This window comes from Canis lupus, chromosome 30 (genome assembly GCF_011100685.1).
Source record: "Canis lupus familiaris isolate Mischka breed German Shepherd chromosome 30, alternate assembly UU_Cfam_GSD_1.0, whole genome shotgun sequence".
Lineage (NCBI taxonomy): Eukaryota > Metazoa > Chordata > Mammalia > Carnivora > Canidae > Canis > Canis lupus.
In genome coordinates this window covers 31,424,233-31,443,012 of record NC_049251.1, presented here as the reverse complement: position 1 = coordinate 31,443,012, position 18,780 = coordinate 31,424,233, and the positions used below count along the sequence as shown (strand labels likewise).

Below are 18,780 nucleotides of genomic sequence, written 5' to 3'. Positions count from 1 at the left end.
CCCGAGTCCGAAGCAGCCCCCACACCGACCCCACACCGACCCCACACCAAGAATAGCCCAGGAAGGCAAGCATCGCCGGTGGGCACCTTCAGGACAGGGCCTCGGTGTGCGGTCCCCGGTGCGTGCAGCAGCTGCCCGTGCCAGAGGCGCAGGAGGCCTGGGTGCGGCGACAGGATCAGCCGGGGTGGGGACAAGACTCCATCGGGAAGTAACTTGGGGAAAGAAAGTAAAATGGTGTATTTCTCAGGGGATGCGGTGGCCACGGTCCCCCGCCCCGTGCCATTCATTCTCTCGTGCTCCCTCCCTGGTCATTCGCAGGAGTGGGTCTCGGGATCAGTAGACTCTGGCGAGGAGACGCACGTCACTTTCGAGGTAAGGGGATAAAGGACGGCGGCTGCCCTCTTGGTCTCTCTCCTTTGGACCCTTTGCTCTGGGGGAAGCCACATCACGAGTGGTGAGGGACTGAAGCCTCCAGCCCACAGCCCCGTGAGGGAGCGTGGAAGCGGGTCGTGGGGCTGCAGACAAGCCTCAGATGCCTGCAGCCCTGGCCGACAGCTCGACTGCAGCCCACGGGACCCTGAACCCCAGCACCCCGCGAGCCCTCCTGCATTCTTGAACACAGAAACTGAGAGATAAGAAATGTCAGTTTCAAGCTGCTCCGTTTTAGGAGGATTTATTACGCAGCGACAGATAATACACACGACTTCTCAGAGCATTTAATATGCTAATGTAAATCTCCAAGAAAGAAGATATACAATGTGACATTCCCCTTAGTTATCTGGCCAAGGCAGCCTTTCTTTCTTTTTTTTCTTTTCTTTTTTTTTTTTTTTTTGAGTTTTCTCAAGAGAGAAAACTGCTTTAATATGGCTCTGGTCCTACCATTAAATGTGACTTCTAACCCTGATCTGTTATGAGCTAGTCATTTGCTCTTCTAGAATCTCAACTCTCTTCCCTTTTATAGAGTAGAAAGAAACAACCTGCCTTTGCGTGAATCCTAAATACAACCCCCATGGCCTAGTTCTGAGCTCTTTGGTGAGGGGTGGGAGAGTGGCTTGTCTAGGTCCCAAAGGAGCTTCACCCTGGGACTCGGGTGGGTTTTTTGAAGGTGGCAGGTGGGCTCAAGGACCTGTCTTTCTTTCTCAGGCCATTTCCCCAGAGTGGTGAGAGTTAATGTCTTCTGGCTTGTGCACAGTTCAGAGATGGGAGGCATGGACCTGAGCCTCCTCCATCAAACTGGCAGAGCTTACTACCCAGGATGGGACTACCCAGGATGGGTTAGCTCCCCCCACCCCCCGGCCCCCTGCCCCAATCCTGAGGACACAGTGGGGCCATGGCAGGAGGGTGCATCAGAACCTTCTCTGACCTTGACAGTAAACACATGCGCTTCCTTCCTTCTCAATCTATCACTTCTACTCTTTACCTGGTAAAAGACTGAAATCAAGTTTCAGGATGCTGGATCCATAGGCCAGAAACCCACTGAAGCCCTGCATGCCCCCTCTTTGTTAAAAAAGAAGACATTAAAAAAAAAAAAAAAAGCTATAATGCGAATACTTTATTATCAACGAGTGACTGGTATTAGTTTTTTGTTTGTTTTTTGTTTGTTTGTTTTTTTTTTGTCTGGGCATGAGATTTCAAAAACCATACACCAAACCCAGGCTCTTCCACCTAGCTCTGCTGTATCATTTCCTTTAAAAAAAACAAAAAAAAACAAAAACAAAAACACACACACACACACAACGAAACAAAAACAAGACCAAAACAACAAATAATAATAATAATAATAAAGCAGAGGAGGAAGGAGGAGAGGAGAGAAAATATATTTGTATTGAAAGAATGATAAGCCAAAGTGCGTCTTTCTTTTGTCCATATACACACATTGCACCATACATAAATAATTACATTGTAAAAATGACTCCATAATTACAAGTATAATATATATTTCCATATAATATATAAAACTTTATATTAAATCTAGGTAGATGATATTTGGGGGAGGGGAGGGGAGGGGGGTCTCGTCCGTGGAGGGAAGGGGGGCTGTGTCTCTGGGCAGGGGAGGGGGGGGGCAGGCCGCTGCCTCGGTGGCCGCCACTATCTGTGGTTGTTGAGGAGGACCTCGAGCCAGCAGGGGCAGGAGGTGATGAACTGCCGCGAGTAGCAGGGCCCCCAGCCCTTGGCGAAGCTGATGCGCACGCTGTTGGGGTCGTAGGGGCCGTCGGCGGCGTCGGGCTCAGGCCCCTGCTGCAGCAGCCCCGAGCGCTCGAAGTCGAACACCTTGATGGAGTAGCCGGGGGGCACCTTGCGCACCACGAGGGCGCGGCCGCCACCGGGTGCATCGAGCGTCGGGGAGTTGACGAAGATGGGGTGCTCGCCCCGGTTGTAGGCCCACACGCCGTCGGGCTCCTTGCTGAGCAGGATGCCGAAGCCGATCTTGCTGCGCGTGCGGCGCACCGACTCGCTGCGCGGCTCCAGGTTGAGCTGGCCCAAGCAGAAGCCGCTGCCCTGAGGTAGGTCGTAGAAGATGCTCACGGCCTGGTCGTACACCGCGTAGAGGCGGCCCACGCGGGTCCGGTGCTCCCAGTAGGCCACGCTGCACCAGTGGCTCGGCTTGGTGGCATCCGGAGACATGCTGGCGTCTGCGGGGCAAGCACAGGGCACGGGGTGCGGGGTGGGGTTAGTGGGGGGCAGTGGGGGGCAGTGGGGTGCAGGTGCACGGGGGGAGAGGTGAGGAGCAGGAGGTGGCAGGGTGGGCTGCAAGGGGGGGGACGAGGGGCGGAGTGGGGGCTGTTTCCAGCATCGGGTGTGCAGAACAGCCCTGTCCCCACGTGAGCGAAGGAGGAACCGAAGGCCGTGTGTGAGCTCACAGGGAGGGCGAGTCACCCACTGTGTGCTCGCTGCCCCGGGTACACAAACACAAACCACACCCGGCTCCTGCCTGGAGAATTTTCCAAGCTCAAGCCAGCAGGGGCGGGACAACACCCCCCCGCCTTGTCACCCCTCTGCCCCACACACCCAAAGGAGGGGCCGAACACCGTGCACCCACAAGGTTGCAGGTGTTGCACACTGCACTTCTGACTCTACACCTGACCTCACTGGGTGTTCAATCACTCCACGACGAAGCCACCTTCTCCTCGGTTTACAGAGGAGGATCTGGGACTTGGCAGGCGGCAGCAGCCTGTCAAAGGCCACCCAGCTAGTGAGTGGCACCGCCAGGATCTGAAGCCCACCAGGCCGAGCCTCAACCTGAACAGAGAGGGGCTGAGCTGTTAGAAGGGGCATAAATCACCACTCCCAGGGCACGCGGGCATGGGAAGGCGCAGTGGGGTGGGGCAGATGGCCCCCAGAATCCCCCTTCCAGCCCAGACTGTTCCCAGCCTTGGCGCTGAGCGTGATGCCTTGTTTCTCAGTGACCCCCGCGGCCCACCCTTCAAGGCGGCTCTCCTGGCATGAAGTGCACATTTTCACCCAGACTGCGGCCCCTTCTGTGAGACACGGAGGCTGAGGGGCTCTGAGCCTTAAAGCAGATTGCCCCGCAGGGCTCCAGAGATGGCCAGTTCTCTCCAAGGTGTGTGCTGCTCCTCTCTGGACAGCCAAGGGGTGGCCTAGATGGCTGCGATCCCTTTCCCCTCCAGCTGGAGGCATTTCTACACGTCTGGATAATTTTCCGACCCCAGACCTAAGACCGGATAGAGGACCAGGGCCTGAGCCCCGTCCTTGCTGCTCTCATGTGTGGCCAGCTTCTCAGATTCTGAAGCCTTTGAACATCTGGTCTTTCCTTTGAGCCCACAGCTCTGAGAGGCAGGTGGGCACCCCTGACCGCTCAGAGTGAGGCGGCACGTTCCCACACAGCCCCTGCATGGGGCTTACTCCTTACGTGCACGGGGAGTTCTCCTGAGAATGTGATGGGAGCACAGCGAGGCACTTGAGGGCATGTCTGCCCCAAGAGAAACGGACCGAAGTCCAACCAAACCCGGGTTGAAAACACTAACAACTTCATTCAGGAGCCTGGGCGAGGTCAACTCCGTCTGCCTGTCGCCCAGCCCCGCCTAGAAGCCCCAGGGCAGCAGGGTGACAGGGCCCCTCAGATCCTCCTATGCGCTGGGAGGCCCGCCCAGCCACCTAGCAGGAAACCGGCTTCCCCAAGGGCCTCCTGTAGGCCGCCAACTCCACTGAGGCCTTGGACTGGGCACAGCCCCAAAGGGCGTGCCCCTCACCCTCTGCCTGGTTGCTGAGGTCCCAGACACAGGTCCCTAGGCCACCCCCTGGGAATGTATTAATTTGCCTCAGAGTCTCCTGCAGGCTCCTCCTGGTTCTAGCCAGTGGGGAGAGAAGAGACTCTGATCCTTGCCCCTTGGCCAGCAGGTAGAGCAACAGGTCTAGCCTGTGGGGGGTGACTGAGCTGCAGGCACTAGGCCAGGCCCAGCAGGTGGGCAGCCAGGGCACTCCAGGCCACCGCCCCTCTCTCCAGGCATCCATCCGGTACAGGTCTGAGAGTTTCTTTTCTTTTCTTTCTTTTTTTTTAAATCTATTTATTCATGAGACACACACGCAGAGAGAGAGGCCTGAGACACAGGCAGAGGGAGAAGCAGGCTCCCTGCAGGGAGCCTGATGCGGGACCCGATCCCGGGACCCCAGGACCACGACCTGGGCCGAAGGCAGGCGTCAAACCGCTGAGCCACCCAGGGATCCCTGGTCTGGGAGTTTCTAAGTGCCAGGAAAGCGGTGCTGTCCCAGCCTGGCCGTGAAACCCCAGCGCCAGCCTTCTCGCGAGCGGTGACGCGGTGACGATTCCTCTAGTGCACGAGACACGGAGAGGTAGGGAGGCAAACATCTGGGCCTGGAGAACGCTGGGGGATAGGAGAGGCAACGTGCATCGCCGAAAGCCTCCATCAGCCAGGCGCCTTCTTCCCAGCAGCCTTGGTTCATTTCTATCATCACCCCATTTTACAGGTGAGGAAACTGAGGCGCAGGGAGGGGCCGTGAGCTGGTCGAGGGTCCAGACGAGCGAGCACCAGAGCCAGCATCGGTGCCAGGCCACACTCCAGAGCGGGGCTCTTGCCCACGCTCCAGGCAGTCTCCCCCCTGAAGCCCCCCCTCCCCGCAGTCTTCCTGTGTGTAACGAGGCTGCTCTCACGGTCTGAGTCCTAGGGGTGCCCACCCACAGCCAGTGAGTCACTCCCCCACCCCACGCTGAAAGGCCTTCGCTCCCGACGGCTCAGCAGCCTCACTGAGTGAGACTTACTGCTTTCCCCACTTTACAGATAAGGCTCAGAGGGCCACCCAGTCGTAAAGTGGCAGCTCTGCCCCAGGGTGGAGCCCCTCCATAGTAAAAGGCAAAGAAGCACTTTGGCAGTCAGAATTGGGGCGGGGGTGGGGAGGAGGGAAGGAGGGAGGTTGAGAGTAATGGAACTCAGGGCAGGTGCGGGGGGGTGGGAGGGGGACACTCCCTGTCCCCCACCCCTTAGCTCCTCCCACCCCAGCCAGGCCAAATGCCCCTCATCATCTACCCCCACCCCAGCCCTGCCCCAGTACTCCTCACAGGACCGGATCCTGTGCTTAGGAGATGAACCCCACAGAGCTACCCAAGGACCCAGCCTGCCCCAAGTGTCTGGCTCAGGGACACTGGCTGGGCCAGGCCTCACCTCCTACAGCCTCTCTGGTTAAGCAGACTGGGTAACACTTCATCACGCCTGGGCTCCTGGCCAAGGCTTGCAAATTCCGGGAGATGGACTGCTGCCTCTGAGAAGCCCTCCCTGATCCCTCCCTCCCATGCACCAACAGCCTTCAGTATGGTCACTTCCGAGGCCTGGGCAGGTGTCTATGCTGCCAGTCAGTGCCCCTGGCTGGTCTAGACTTTCCAGTAGGAAAGGGTGGGCCTCAGTCCTCTCTACCTCTGTCCCAAGACTGCATGTATCACTAGGGTGCTTTTAGAACATGCTAAAAGGGAAGGAGGGAGGAAATAAAAATTCATCCTAAGAGTCAGCCCACTGCCCTCACCTCTAGCTCCCATTGGATTGGGGCCGGTGGTCGCAGGCCCCAAGGGATGGTGGACAAGGTCTGAGGTCTCCCGAGAGCAAGCCAGCAAATAAGCACATCACCATGGTCAGGACCTCCCGGTCCCCATCCAGCTTTTGGGGTCTTGGGGCTCCAGAGCTTGGGGGACCCAGTGACATCATCTTATCCAGGGAACCCCAACACTCTGGCCTTTCTCAAACCAATACATTAACGGAGAGATTGTGAATGTACAGGGTTACTACTGTTTTATTTTGTCACATGTAGAGTTATTACAAACCCCAAGACCATCCACTACCACTAGCACAAAAGAAAGTGTAATTTGATACTAATAAAATAGATAGGGCCTATATCAGAAATGTCAAAGTTAACCAAGTGGATTACAAGAAATTTTCTTCTTTCCTTGTGAATCAGGGAAAACGTACTCCTGAGACTGGCCTGTGGGAACCACTAATTGAATCCAATGTCCTCACGCCACACAGATGGCACCCCAGGGGTACAGGGCGACTCACCTGAGCACACACAGCAGCAGAGGGCAGAACTGGGGCCAGAACTTGAGAACCTAGAATTCTAATCTAATGCTCATCACATGAGCCGAAGGGTTTCAGAGTGAGACGGACCTCAGGCTCTCACCACTAGCCGGATGTATGGCCATGAACGAGCCACAGAGTGTCCCTAAGCCTCAGTCTCCCACAGGTAAGATGGATTTATTCATAATCCAGCGCCTCATTTATACAGATCATCTTTGGATTTTCGGGAAACTCCAGCAGGAGATCAATGGGGTGCAGAAAGACGTAGCTGTCCATTTACTGGCCCCAGTGCTGGCCCTAACCCTTCAAAGGCCAGGGCTCCTGAGGGGTGTCGGGGGTCACAACCCAGGGTCACCACCAGGGGAGGTTACAACAGGATAGCGGATGGCAGTTCCCCACCTCCACCCCCCCCTTCACGAACTGTAACCCACGGTACTGGTACTGTCTAGAACTAAGTCGAGTGCCGCTGTGGCTCTGTTTACACACTTTCACACACACACACGTGCACACATACACACACGTGTGGATTCGGGTCTCATGCAGTGTGGCTGCCACAATCCGACATGCTCTCTGCGAGTGAGAAAGCAGGGCCCCCAAACCTTTGCCCTCCCCGCGGTGGCAAAGCCCCACTCCTCCGCCAGGCTGCCACTCAGGGTGCAAGGGGACAGTCTTTTGCAGAAGATCTTTTTCTCCTCGTGGCTCCAAGGCTGTGGTCCCGCCATCAACCTAATTAGGCACCAGCTCCTTAATTGCAAATAAATACCAGGGAGTCAGACCCGAGTGAACAACATCAAAGATGACCGCGCTCTGACCGAAACTCCTGCTCACTACCCCCTGCTCAGGGCCTGGCCTAGTTCCCAGCCAGGCTCTGGGTCCCGGCTGGGAGGGCTCTGGGGGGTGGGGGTGGGGGGGAGGCTCGGTCTGGTGCTGTGTCTGGGGCAGACCTAGCAGAGTAGCCCCGGGCAGGGGGTCAGGAGTCCTGCGGTCAGGGGTCCGCCTCTGGGCCTGGTGCCAGTTCATCTTCCTTCGTGCCCGGCCTCAGGCTTCCCATCTGAACAATGAGCTCGAGATTGCTGTGATTCCGGGAAATGCTCACAGCAGCTCTCCGGCAGTCACCCAAACTCGGCAGAGAGCTCTCAGATGTCCATCAACGGGAGGATGGATATTATGGACAGAATATTAGTGAACCCCTGAAATTCAGATACTGAAATCGTAACCTCCCAGTGTGCCTTTGAAGGCAGGGCCTTTGGGGGGGGGGGTGCTTAGGTCACAGGGGGGTAGAACTCTCACTAATGGGATCAGCACCTTCATCAGAGGACACAGAGAATACAGCTGTCTAGGAACTGGGAGCAGGGCCCTCACTAAACTCCCAAACTGCCAGCACTTTGATCTCAGGACCCCCCCCCCCGCCCAGCCCCAGGAACCGTAAGAAAGAAATATGTGTTGTGTAAGCCACCTGGGCTATGACACTTTTGTTCTAGCAGTCCAGGCACACGAAAGAGAATGGAAACGCAAAAATAAGGTACATCCATACAACGGAACACCACTCACCTATAAAAACGAGAGAATTAGTGAAACACGCAGCACTGCGGATGGATCTCAAAGATATTGCGCCAAGTGAAAGAAGCCAGACACAGAAGATAGGCTGTTTGTTTCTATTTATGTAACATTCTTGAGTAGACAAAACTAACCTACAGGGATAGAAATCAGACCAGGAATTACCTCCAGGGAGCAGAGGTGACTGGGGAGGGACGTGTGGGAACGTCCTGGGATGATGTACCTGGATTGGTACAATGGGAACTCGGGGGTATATGCGTGGTCAAAACTCACCACCTATACCCCGAGGAGCTGGGCATTTCGCTGCAGGTATGATGCCTTGAAGGACTCAAAAGGCAGAGAGAGGGAATGTGCTGCCAGGCCAGCTCCCCGTGGCTGTCCTGGAGTGGCCTCAGCGGGGCTCTGTGGTGGCCCAGGGGACAGCCCCTGCGCTTCCAGACTAGGCAGGGGTGGCCCGGCCTCCCGGTGGTACCCACATTCCTGCCACCAGAGGGTGGTGGACGCCTGCGGTGGGCAAGAGGACAACAGGCCCTCTCCCCTAGGCTGGAGCCAGCCCGTCGGGTGGTTGGCATGCCTTCCTCTTGGCCTCTCTGCCCAGTGAGTGTGCTGTGAGCCCAACGTGTAATTGGGGGCGGGGGGTACTAGGGCAACAAGGGGCCCACTGCAGCCTGGGGGAGGCGGGGAGAGCTGAAATCCCAAGAAGAGCCTTTAGCTTCTTCGAATCAGCAGTTTTCTATCAAAACAAAGGGCAGGAACGTTCCTGTGTGCTCCCCCGTGGGCCGCACGCTCCAAAAGCCTGAGCACACGCAGTGCAGCTTGTCTTCCTCGTGATCCCCCCCTTTCCATTTGGCCAAAGGGCCTCGGACCTGGCCATCCTGTGAAGGGAACCAGAGATGTGCCCAGATTCAAGTCTCTGGCTCTAAGAGAGGTGGACATGAGGGCTCGGAGCGTTTGCAGGCTGGGCCCCGAGTCCTCCTGGTCCCCAGGGGCCTGGCCGGGCCGCCCATACTCCTCCGTGTTTAAACTTTGTTGCTGCTTCACACGCTCAGGGCCACAGCAGCCTCCCTGCCTCTCCAGAGGCTGGATGGAAAAGGCCGACCTCAAATAAACACAGAGCAACGCTGGACAGACCCAGACCCCACTGAGGGCCAGGAAGGGAGACTCAGAGGCCCAGAGAGGTGAAGTGACTTGCCCAGGGTCACCCAGTAAGTTGGTGGCGGAAGCCGGAGAGGAGCCCAGCGGCTGGCTCTTCCAACCCCCTTTTCCTGGGCCGCACCGGGGCCTCCTGCCCTCCTGGAAAGCTCCTTTCTTCTGTCCCATGTCATGCCTGTGGCTTCAAGTTCCCGTCCAACCGGCAGCTTTTTCATCTGCGGCTCCCAGGCCTGGGAGTAATTATGTGGCCCTGCATCTGGTTAACCTAACACCCCTTTAAAAGCCCTGTTTGCCCATTAGATAAGTAGTTTTTGTAATCAAACTTAAGGGGGGAAAAGGAGTTTCCACTTAACCTTCCTTTGTCATTTTAAGCTGCAGAAATGGCTTTGGGTTTTGCAGCAAGTCCAGAGATGCAGCATTAATTAGAGGCTCTTTTTTTTTTTTCCTTTGTTAAGGGAGGGGGAGACTGGTCCTTTATCCACTGGGCTCTGGCAGTAGAAGCGGGGAAGGAATGTGCACGGGGCCATGTTAATGGTCAACAGCTTAGAACGAGCCTCTCTGCTGAACTCTTTCCAAAAGCAGGGCTCAGCTGACAGGAGTTTCCTCTTATTCGCTCCCACTCGCCCCTCCCCACCCCCCACCTCAGCTCCAGCACCTTTGGCTCCTAGAGGAAGCCAGGCTTCCAAGAGGAAGTTCCTAATCGGTCATTACATCACGGGCGGTCTGGCCACCGCTGCCGCCTGCACGGAGTCCACCTCAGGGGCTCTTTCAGCTGCTGGTCCCTGGGGCCGGGGACTGTGCTTGCCACCACCCTGCAGACAGTAGGCCGGCCAGCTGCTCTGCTCCGGGGTTTTTACCCCCAAGACAGGGACACGATGGGAGTACCAAGGGGGGATGACAGCAGGGGAGGAGGGAAGCCAGGAAACACAGCCGGGGTGGCCAAAAGTGACGATTTTGCAGATGCAAAAACGGAGGCCAGGAGAGGTAAAGTGCCGTGCCAAGGCACAGTGGAAATACGCCTTCCGGCTGGGACCCCTCAGGTCTCTGGCACAGGGCTGGATTTAAGAGCACAGGCTTCCTGCCTGTGAATCTCAGCTCTGTCACTCACCCGCTGGGAAATGTGGGGCACGCGACTTTACCACCCTGATCCTCAGTTTCCTAATCTGAAAAATGGGGATGCAATCATTGCTCACTTCGTGGGGCTGTCGGGATTCATGTCAAGGGCATCCAATAATGCCTGGTTCAACATGAGCCCTCCGTAAACAACAGCTGTCCTTACTCTTACCAATATTGTTAACCACCGTACAATCTTATCTCTATTATGTGTTATTTGTATATATTATTTAACTGACTGAGTCAGCTCCGTAGTTCATAAAGGTATTCACATTAGGTAATAATATCTACAAAGATAAGACTTGCCAATGGAGTTGAGAATCAAGGGGGAATAACAGTAGTAGGGATAATAATAATAAAAGACACCAGCCAGTAATACTAATAATCCTAATATATACCAGCCATCACTTAATGAACCTCTACCTAGTGGCCGCAGAATATGAAGCACTTTAAACGCACTATTTCCGCATCCTGGCAAGTCACTTTCCACTCCCACCACTCCTCCCAGTCATTCGTTCCCATCTCAAGATGAAGGAAGCCAGGCCCGAACTTCAGCCCTCAGCTAGGAAGTTGCAAAGCTGGGATCTGAGCTCGACTACCTGGGCTCGGAGACGGTGGACTCTGCGTTACTCCTGTGGTTGCAACCTAGGACAGCAGGGTAATGTGACAGGGACTGCACGGGAACAACCTAGCCAGGGCCGCTAGGAGCTGGCGGGGAGGGCTCTATAAAGACTGGATATTAAAAGGGGTCCCTGGGGGCGCCTGAGTGGCTCAGTAGGTTCAGTGTCTTTGACTCAGGTCAAGATCTCGGGTCCCTGGGATCGAGCCCCCCATCGGGCTCCCTGCTCCTCCCCCTCTCCCATACTTATGCCTCCCCCCACCCCCGCCACCTCAAATAAATACATAAAATCTTTTAAAAAGACAGTCTTTAGATGCGGCAGTGCAGGGGGCCACCACCCCATCGTGTGCTGCCCACCTTACCATAACCAGGAGGGCAGTGGGGTTCTCATAGGGCATACCTTGTAACAGTTACCAGTGGCCCCCCGCGTAGTCCTACAAACACATATACCTTCTTGGTTTTTAAGTATAGTTTCTGCCACACACTCCCACCACTCCACAACCCAGTGAGCATCTTCTCGAGGCTACAGTGCAGAATGGTGGCCTTGGGAAAGGGCTACTAACCCAGGCTGAGCCCCTGGGGGTGCGGGGAGGGGCCGGGCACTTCATCCATTCTCTCCTTGGAAACTCCCAAGTCCAAGAGGTGGAATCACTCCCCCTTCTCAGAGGACGGAGCCCGGGATGGAGGGGCCACACGGCAATGCAGTGTGGGGATCCTGGCTGGCCAGCCTGACACTCTCTGCTGAGCCCTTCCTGTTGCCTCATGTGCTCCCTCTGCTCTCCGGGGTGCTCCCCAGAGCCTTTGCCCTGGATGGGCATGGGACGAGGGGTGCAAGGATAGTCGGTGGCCACAGGCCATAACCGGCCTTCTCTAGGGAAAGGCCTTTCTTCCAGCCTTGGCGCCCTGACCCTGGCCTGCCCGGCCCCATGTCTCTGGCGGAACAAAGTGGCAGCCCGGGCTGAGGTGGGTAAGGTTTCCATTCCTTTATCTCGGGCAGTATTCAAACAAGTCCTGAAAAGTGAACTCCTCGTGCACTCCTGGTGGAAAACAAGTTCCCACCCGGCGCCCTAACACACAGGCCTACTCTGCGTCCCCGCCCCCACTTTCCTGGGACCTGCTGCTCCAGGGGAGGCAGGGAGACCCAGCAGAGGAGCCACGCCGGGCCTGCTACCATCAGCATCCATCTCTTTCTCCCACCTGCCCAGAGATTGTTCCAGTCTCCCTGCACTAAGGGAGCTACGGCTTTTCTCCCTGGCTCTCAGTGCTCTGTGGTCCAAGCTCCCTTCAGACAACACCCTGCAGGCAGCTGCAGCCTCAGAGGGCCACCGAGGCTGCCATCAGCCCCGGGGACCAGAGGACACCGGTGTACCTGCCTGGACCAGCCTGGCCCTCCTCAAGGAAACCCAGCCAGCTGAGCCGAGACAGAAGACCCTGAGGAAGCAGGGCCTGGGACAGAGTCCAGGTGGGTGAATCCAGGTTCCCTGTGCCCTGCGAGGGAAGGTCGGAGAAGTGTCTGGAAGGGAGAGACAGCGATAAGCAGCTTATAAAATCAGCCCACACTTTTAGAGAAGGAACCAGTTTCTGCAACAAAAGCTGCTGAACTTTGCTCCCATTCCAAGTCCTCTTTTGTCTTATCACAAAGTCAGACTCTGAATCTGTTTGTTTGTTTTCTTAGCCAGAGACCTACTGGGGTGGGAAAGCCTTGCTTTTCATATTGCCCCTGGAAAGATTCTAAAATAACACTATTGGGGCAAGATAATAAAGCTGGGCACCTCGGTCCCCAGCAGAGAGGTGGTGGTTATGAGAAGGGGCCCCCAAATCCTCCCTGCCTGCAGGTGGGCAGGGTTGATGGCCTGAATTCCCAAATTCACAGGCAAACCAAGCCCCTCCCCACCCTTCAGGGTTCTAGGTTTTTTCATCTTCAGGCCTTAGGTGCCAACATTCACTGATTCAACTCAACCTTGACTCCCCCGTTGAATCCGAGACCACAGAGCACAAAATCGGCCCTGTGGGGGTTCAGCCGGGTGTGTGTGTGTGTGTGTGTGTGTGTGTGTGTGTGTGTGCGCGCGCGCGCAGCGGACAGCCTGGGCATGCAGCAGAGGGGCAGGGGTGCGGTATGCGGCAGATGGCAGGTGCTTTAGGGAAGCCCCTCTCTGGGCACATTCCTGTCCTGCAGGCTCCCAGAACTGGGAGAATTTGGGGCACCTCTACTTTTATTTCCCAAATACAATTGGCGTTTTTTGCTGGCAAACCTCCTGCCCCCACACTTCTACTCGGACCCAATGTAAAGCCAGAAAAACAAAGTACCTCAAAATCGCCCTCAATCAGCCCATCTCAGCTCGCAGGTGCAGGAACCCAATGCTGGTACAGACACAGCCCATAACCAGGTAAGGTCCCCACAGCTTGGGCCCCTCAAATCCCTGGCCCCGCCATCTCCCGCCATTGGGGTCCCTCAGCTCCCTGTGCCTTAACTCCCTACTCTGGGACTACTCTGTCCATCCTACTCTCGCTCAATCTGGCAGGCTCCTGAGACCACGGGCGGTGGAGAGGTGAACTGGTGCAAATCCAAACAGCTCTGTTACTGTGGGTAGGTGCCTACATCTCTGAGTGCCAGGACCAGCTACAAAATTCTTGGGCTCAATACAAAAATGAAAATGCAGGGCTCCTTGTTCAAAAATTATTCAAGGGGCACCTGAGTGGCTCAGTCGGTTGAGCCTTCGCCTCTTGATCTCAGCTCAGGTCTTGATCTCAGGGATGGGAGTTCAACCCCCAGCGTGGAGCCTCCTTAAAAAAATTATCCAGAATTTTAGCAGTGAAGGTAGTGCATTAAACTGAGCAGAGGCCCCTTCTGAGTGCAGGTCCCGAGCGGGGCACACGCTGCATGCCAGGAAGGTGTCTCTGCTGAGTACTAGCTTCCTCTTGCAGAGTACCTCACTCAAAGCGAGTCAGTGAAGGTCCTAACAACAGTTTCCTCCCCTCCTCCCCAACATTGGTCAGACTCCTGCTCAAACATCAAGACCCCTATGTCATCTCCTTTGAAAAGCCTTCCTCAAGTCCCTGGGTGTGACCACGTCCTATTTGATGCTGTCATCAGGAGGGCATGCGTCTCCACCCCATTTGTCCCGTGCAGGCTGGCCTGGGATTACGCTGCCCTCGGCTCTGCCTCTCTCCCCCTGGGCCCGACACCATGAGCCTGACAGAGTGCTCTCAATGATGGGGTACTGGGTGGATTTTTACATCCAAGAGCTGGGAGGGTGGCTGGGAAATATATGGGTCTCCCCTGGGTTTGAAAAAAGGTTGAAAGGGGGCAACCCTGATGTTCAGAGGCAGGACACCGAGGCAGGGAGGGAGAGGCATCCTTCCTATTTGCTGATCCTCATGAACCAGCCTGGTTGATGGAATCCCAGATGAGCTCGCTCTGTGCAAGGCTGGTTTCAGGGCTCCCCCTCCCCCAAAACGCCTACAGCCTACAGTCATCCGTCTGGCAATGGGGGTGGACTTAACTTCTCTGGCTTGCTAAGTCTATGAGGGTGAAGGGAACAGAGGGCATGGCTCTGAATGGAAGAGCCAAAGAACAGGGTGGGAGGCTTGTCTCCTTATTTGCATAGCTCTCAAAAATAAGCCTCATCTAATACTGGCCTGTTGTTATTTACCAACGACAGTGTCACGTGACCTCTGCACGTCAAACACACCTGCCTTGATTTACACTAAAGCAGCAGGTTAGGATAAGCACCCCCAAATTAAAGTACCAGAGGCAGGGGCATTCAATTCAAAAATAATCCTCGCATTAAATCCTTTTCTTTAAAATATCCTTTTGTGACATAAAAGTACATAAACCACACCTCTTCGGTGAATACAGAGTCCTGCCCGCTGGGTTCTCTTAAAATGAGGGCTGCCTGGATCATTCTTGTATATTTCTAGAACAAACAGGAGGGCTTTGTAATAAGCAAAAAACTAATATTGACTGGAGAGATCATTAAGCCACAATTAAATACTAATAGTTGCCGTGAAGAATGCAGTAACATGAGATTTAAATGTTCCCTGCAAAAATGTTGCAAAATGACCCACGGGCTTGGCAGAAGCTCACCTTGCGACCAGGTCTCTGGTTTGTGGCTGTGCTACTGTGCGGCTTGAAGCAGCTGAAGCTGCCCGGTGCGTCCCTGCCCAAGCTCCAAGCTGCCTATAAAGAGCTGGCTTGTTTGATCTGGGGCTGGAGGTGCAGGGGAGGGAGGGAGCCAGTCTGTCTGTCCATCCCGTCAGGCTAGCACGTGGACACGGTCCCACAGACCTGGCCCCACGTTTCAACCCAAGTCTGACACTCGTTTCCACAATAGCAGGAGGCCAAGCTTGGTTCCTGCAGCCCCTACAACCCAGGCCAAGAAAGTGGCTCTATCCCCCAATCAGTGGGATACTGTTTTGTTTTGTTTTTTTTTTTTAACTATGGAGGGTTTTCCAATTCTCCAAGCCCATTCATAAGTGACCCCGCTTTATGTTATGGCATCTAAAGCTCAGAGGGGTGGGCTGACTGCCCCACTGCCCAGGGTTAACCAGGAAGCGGGATCAGGGCTTGTCCATGTCTTCTGAGGCTGGAGGCGCTCCTCTACTGTCACTGCCTCCCGCCAGGCACCCTGGGAAGGTGAGCCATCCCCTCAGTAACAGCTTCTATTTCTCAAAGTAATCCTTCAACCTGTGTCTGAATACACATGGGCTCACACTATAGGAATCAGGTCAACGCATCAATGATACGAGAGCGATGTGCTTCACCTGGTCTCCCAAGTGGCTAACTTCAGCTAAGCGGGGCATATGGCTTATTTGCCACGATCCACTTCTTAATCCTTGATTTCTTCCAGAAAAGACAAGAAGCCCAGAAGACATCTGGGCTGAACCCAACTGATGGCAATGCCCAAGTGCCTTCTAGCACTACCTCCCCCTGTTGGGGGGCTGTTTGCAGCTGAGGAGACCTGAGTGCTAGTGAGAGAGACGAGTGTCTTTCCTGAATCACGGGCAGGCACGAAGGGAGTCTTGGGGAAGGAGGCTGAATAATCGGGTCTACCCTAACTAGCAGCACATGCCTGGCACGCATGGGCCCAGCGAACCCTAACAGGGATTTGCTAAGTAATGACCCTTTCGGTTGCTGCAGGTACCCTCTGCCCTTGCTGGGTTGTCACTGACACCTCATCTCGAGTCATGCTATGGGAATCCAGCTGCTAGGGAGCAGCTACTGTCTACGTGCTGCAACCTCATTTAACCCTGATGACAATCCCAGGTATAATCTCCCCGAGGAGCAAACGGAGGCCCAGGGAGGTGACACGGCCATTTAGTGTGGATTGGAACCCAGGACAGCCAGACTCCTCCTCCACACCCACCATTCCTTCCGTTCCTCCTCAAAGAGCATGTCCCGGTGGGCACTCAACTAGCCCAGCCCGAGCCCCGCCAGGCGGCCGGTGCAGTCCTTCTCCCTGCCGTCTCCCACGGGTGTGCCTCGCGCCTCCTCCGCCGAGGCTGGCGCCGGCCACACTGCCCCCCACCCTTTCCTCCTCCCTTCCAGTGGGCACGAATGGCCCTGCAGGCCGCCAGCGTCTGCATTCCTGGAGCACATGCCCAAGTTGGGCCCACTAAGGAGGATCCCAAGTAATTCAGCCCATAAATCACGGCCATTGTGAATTTCCCTTTTAGCCACAGGCAAAGTCAAACTTTTCCTTCCCCCACTGTAGTTAACCACTCTTTGTTCACTGTATCTCTCGCAGCTCCGCCTGGCTGGGGGCCAGCTCTCAATTATTAATTAATCTGGGAGGCGCAGGTTGCATTCCTGGCCACCTAACCACTTCCTCCTCAGTCAGTTGGAGCTCCCGGGCCAGGCCCTTAGTCGCATCAAGCCTCGCACAACATCCCAGCCCTGTCTTGTGGCCATCGCTGCAAGAAAGGGCGCTTAAAACCAGTTAAAAATACCAGCGTGAACCCCAAATGCCCAGAAGTCTCCTTCTTTTCCAGCTCCACCCCAAGCTGGGTGCCACCATCACCATAACACCCTGACACGCCTCGGTTTCCTATCTGCGCAATGGGGAGATGTTCCCCCAGACATGCAAGGTTGCTGTGTGTGTGTGCACGTGTGCACACGTGCAGGAAGAAGGTAACTGGTGAACCCACCCCTGAGAATTCTCACTGGCCAGAAAAGGAGACCCCAAGACTTGAAGCTGAGAGGCCATGAGAGGCTAGGAAGGTGCTGCCTCTAATTGCACCTGCTCCCTCGCTCTGTCCTCACTGGAGGAAGGAGAAGAGCAGGCAGCTGGGTGACTGAAGGCAGGAGACGCTACAGTTGAGCTCAGGTTTGTTAAAGTCATTCAGGCACCTGCAGACACGGTGCGGAAGAGTATGGAAGTATGGGCCTCTCTTCATCTGGGTCAAGTCTTTGGGAGGCCTTTGCATGGCAACGCCCCAAGAAATCTGGGCATCAGCAGAACAAGATGACCATCCTTGGTGTGAAGTTGGGCCCCACCCCCATGACAGTGAGATCCAGGTGTGAAATCAGAGCACGGGTCTTCTACGACCAGTGCCACACCCTTGGACCAAGGAGGACCTTTAATTCCTAATGAGAAGTAGTGCTACCAGGCTGATGCCAGTGCTGGCTGGCGGGCTGAATGTCGACAGTGAGCCATAAAGACCAGTGAAGGACCAAAATGGTAGAGGAAACACATCAGATCATAAAAAAAAGGATGAACAGTTGTTGTTGCTGGAAAGTGCCATCAAGTATCCCTAAGTCATCTTCCTCCTTTTCTCCTTCCTCTACTGGCCCCATACACACCCCCACGATATGCCAACCTCACCAACAAGTATCCCTTGGTCATCTTCCTCCTTTTCTTCTTCCTCCACTGGCACACTGTTTTTGATCTGATAAAGACAGACAATCTGTCCCTGGAGTCTTCACATAACGTTGACACTCTAAGGAGGAAGGAACACTTTTTGCTTCCCTTACCCTCAGCGCTGAGGCTCTTGGATAAAGCACGCATGCTGCCAAGATAAATGATTGTGCACATACAATAAAGTACCATTAATTAGGACTCCTAAATCCAGAGTTTGTAATAATTCCGAAAGCAGCTGGGTTGAAGTTAAAAAAAAAAAAAAGTTTTGATAAACAAATGCAAAATATAAATAAGGTTCGGGAGAACTGTTTATCCTACGAGGGCTGTATAAACAACTGGCATACCGATTACAAATCGCTCTTATCTGTTCACTCAAGCACATCTCTAAATGACCTCCAACGGGAAACATTATCCGGTTAGCATCACAGTCTGTGGTATTTGAAAATCACAAAACTTGGTTTCTTAGAGAGCAGCCTTTGCAATCACCCCCCCCCCCCCAATCCAATCTGCCTGCATCGGTGAGGAGTCCCCAAGTTGCCACTATTCCCTCTCCACGTATCTGGGAGAGGAAGCCACTTGGAAGGCTGGACCCCCAGCACCCCGGGGTCCCTCAGCGGCTGCCCAGGAAGGCGTGGAGCCCTCAGCTCCAGCACGCCACCCTGCCACCTAGTTATCTCCGCACCCAGCTTAAAGAAGCAATGTTTCCTAGGGCGTTGGGCCCTGGCGCCCCAGGGCCCCAGCCAACCAGGGCAACTGCACATGAGCGCGGGAGGGGAGGGCCTCACCCCGTGCGGAAACCCCTCGGGCAGCCACTGCAGTAGATGAACCAAGGCCAGTCCTGGCCTCCTTGGTGGCTGACACATCAGCCAGGCTCCCCTGCTCTCAACTGGGGAGGCGGCTGCATTTTCAACGAATACTGTTTCCTGGGGAGCAGGCAAGG

At 55.2% G+C, this 18,780-nt stretch overlaps 1 protein-coding gene across 1 annotated transcript in view; it reads right to left on the bottom strand.

Annotated features, from left to right (window-relative positions):
• Positions 1-657: 657 nt before the first annotated feature.
• SMAD6 (SMAD family member 6) overlaps positions 658-18,780 on the bottom strand; it is a 76,366-nt gene continuing 58,243 nt past the window's right edge. The window contains exon 4 of the mRNA XM_038580787.1: positions 658-2,633. Coding sequence (XP_038436715.1) covers positions 2,089-2,633 — 545 coding nt within the window. The 3' untranslated portion in view covers positions 658-2,088. The remainder of the gene's footprint in view (positions 2,634-18,780) is intronic.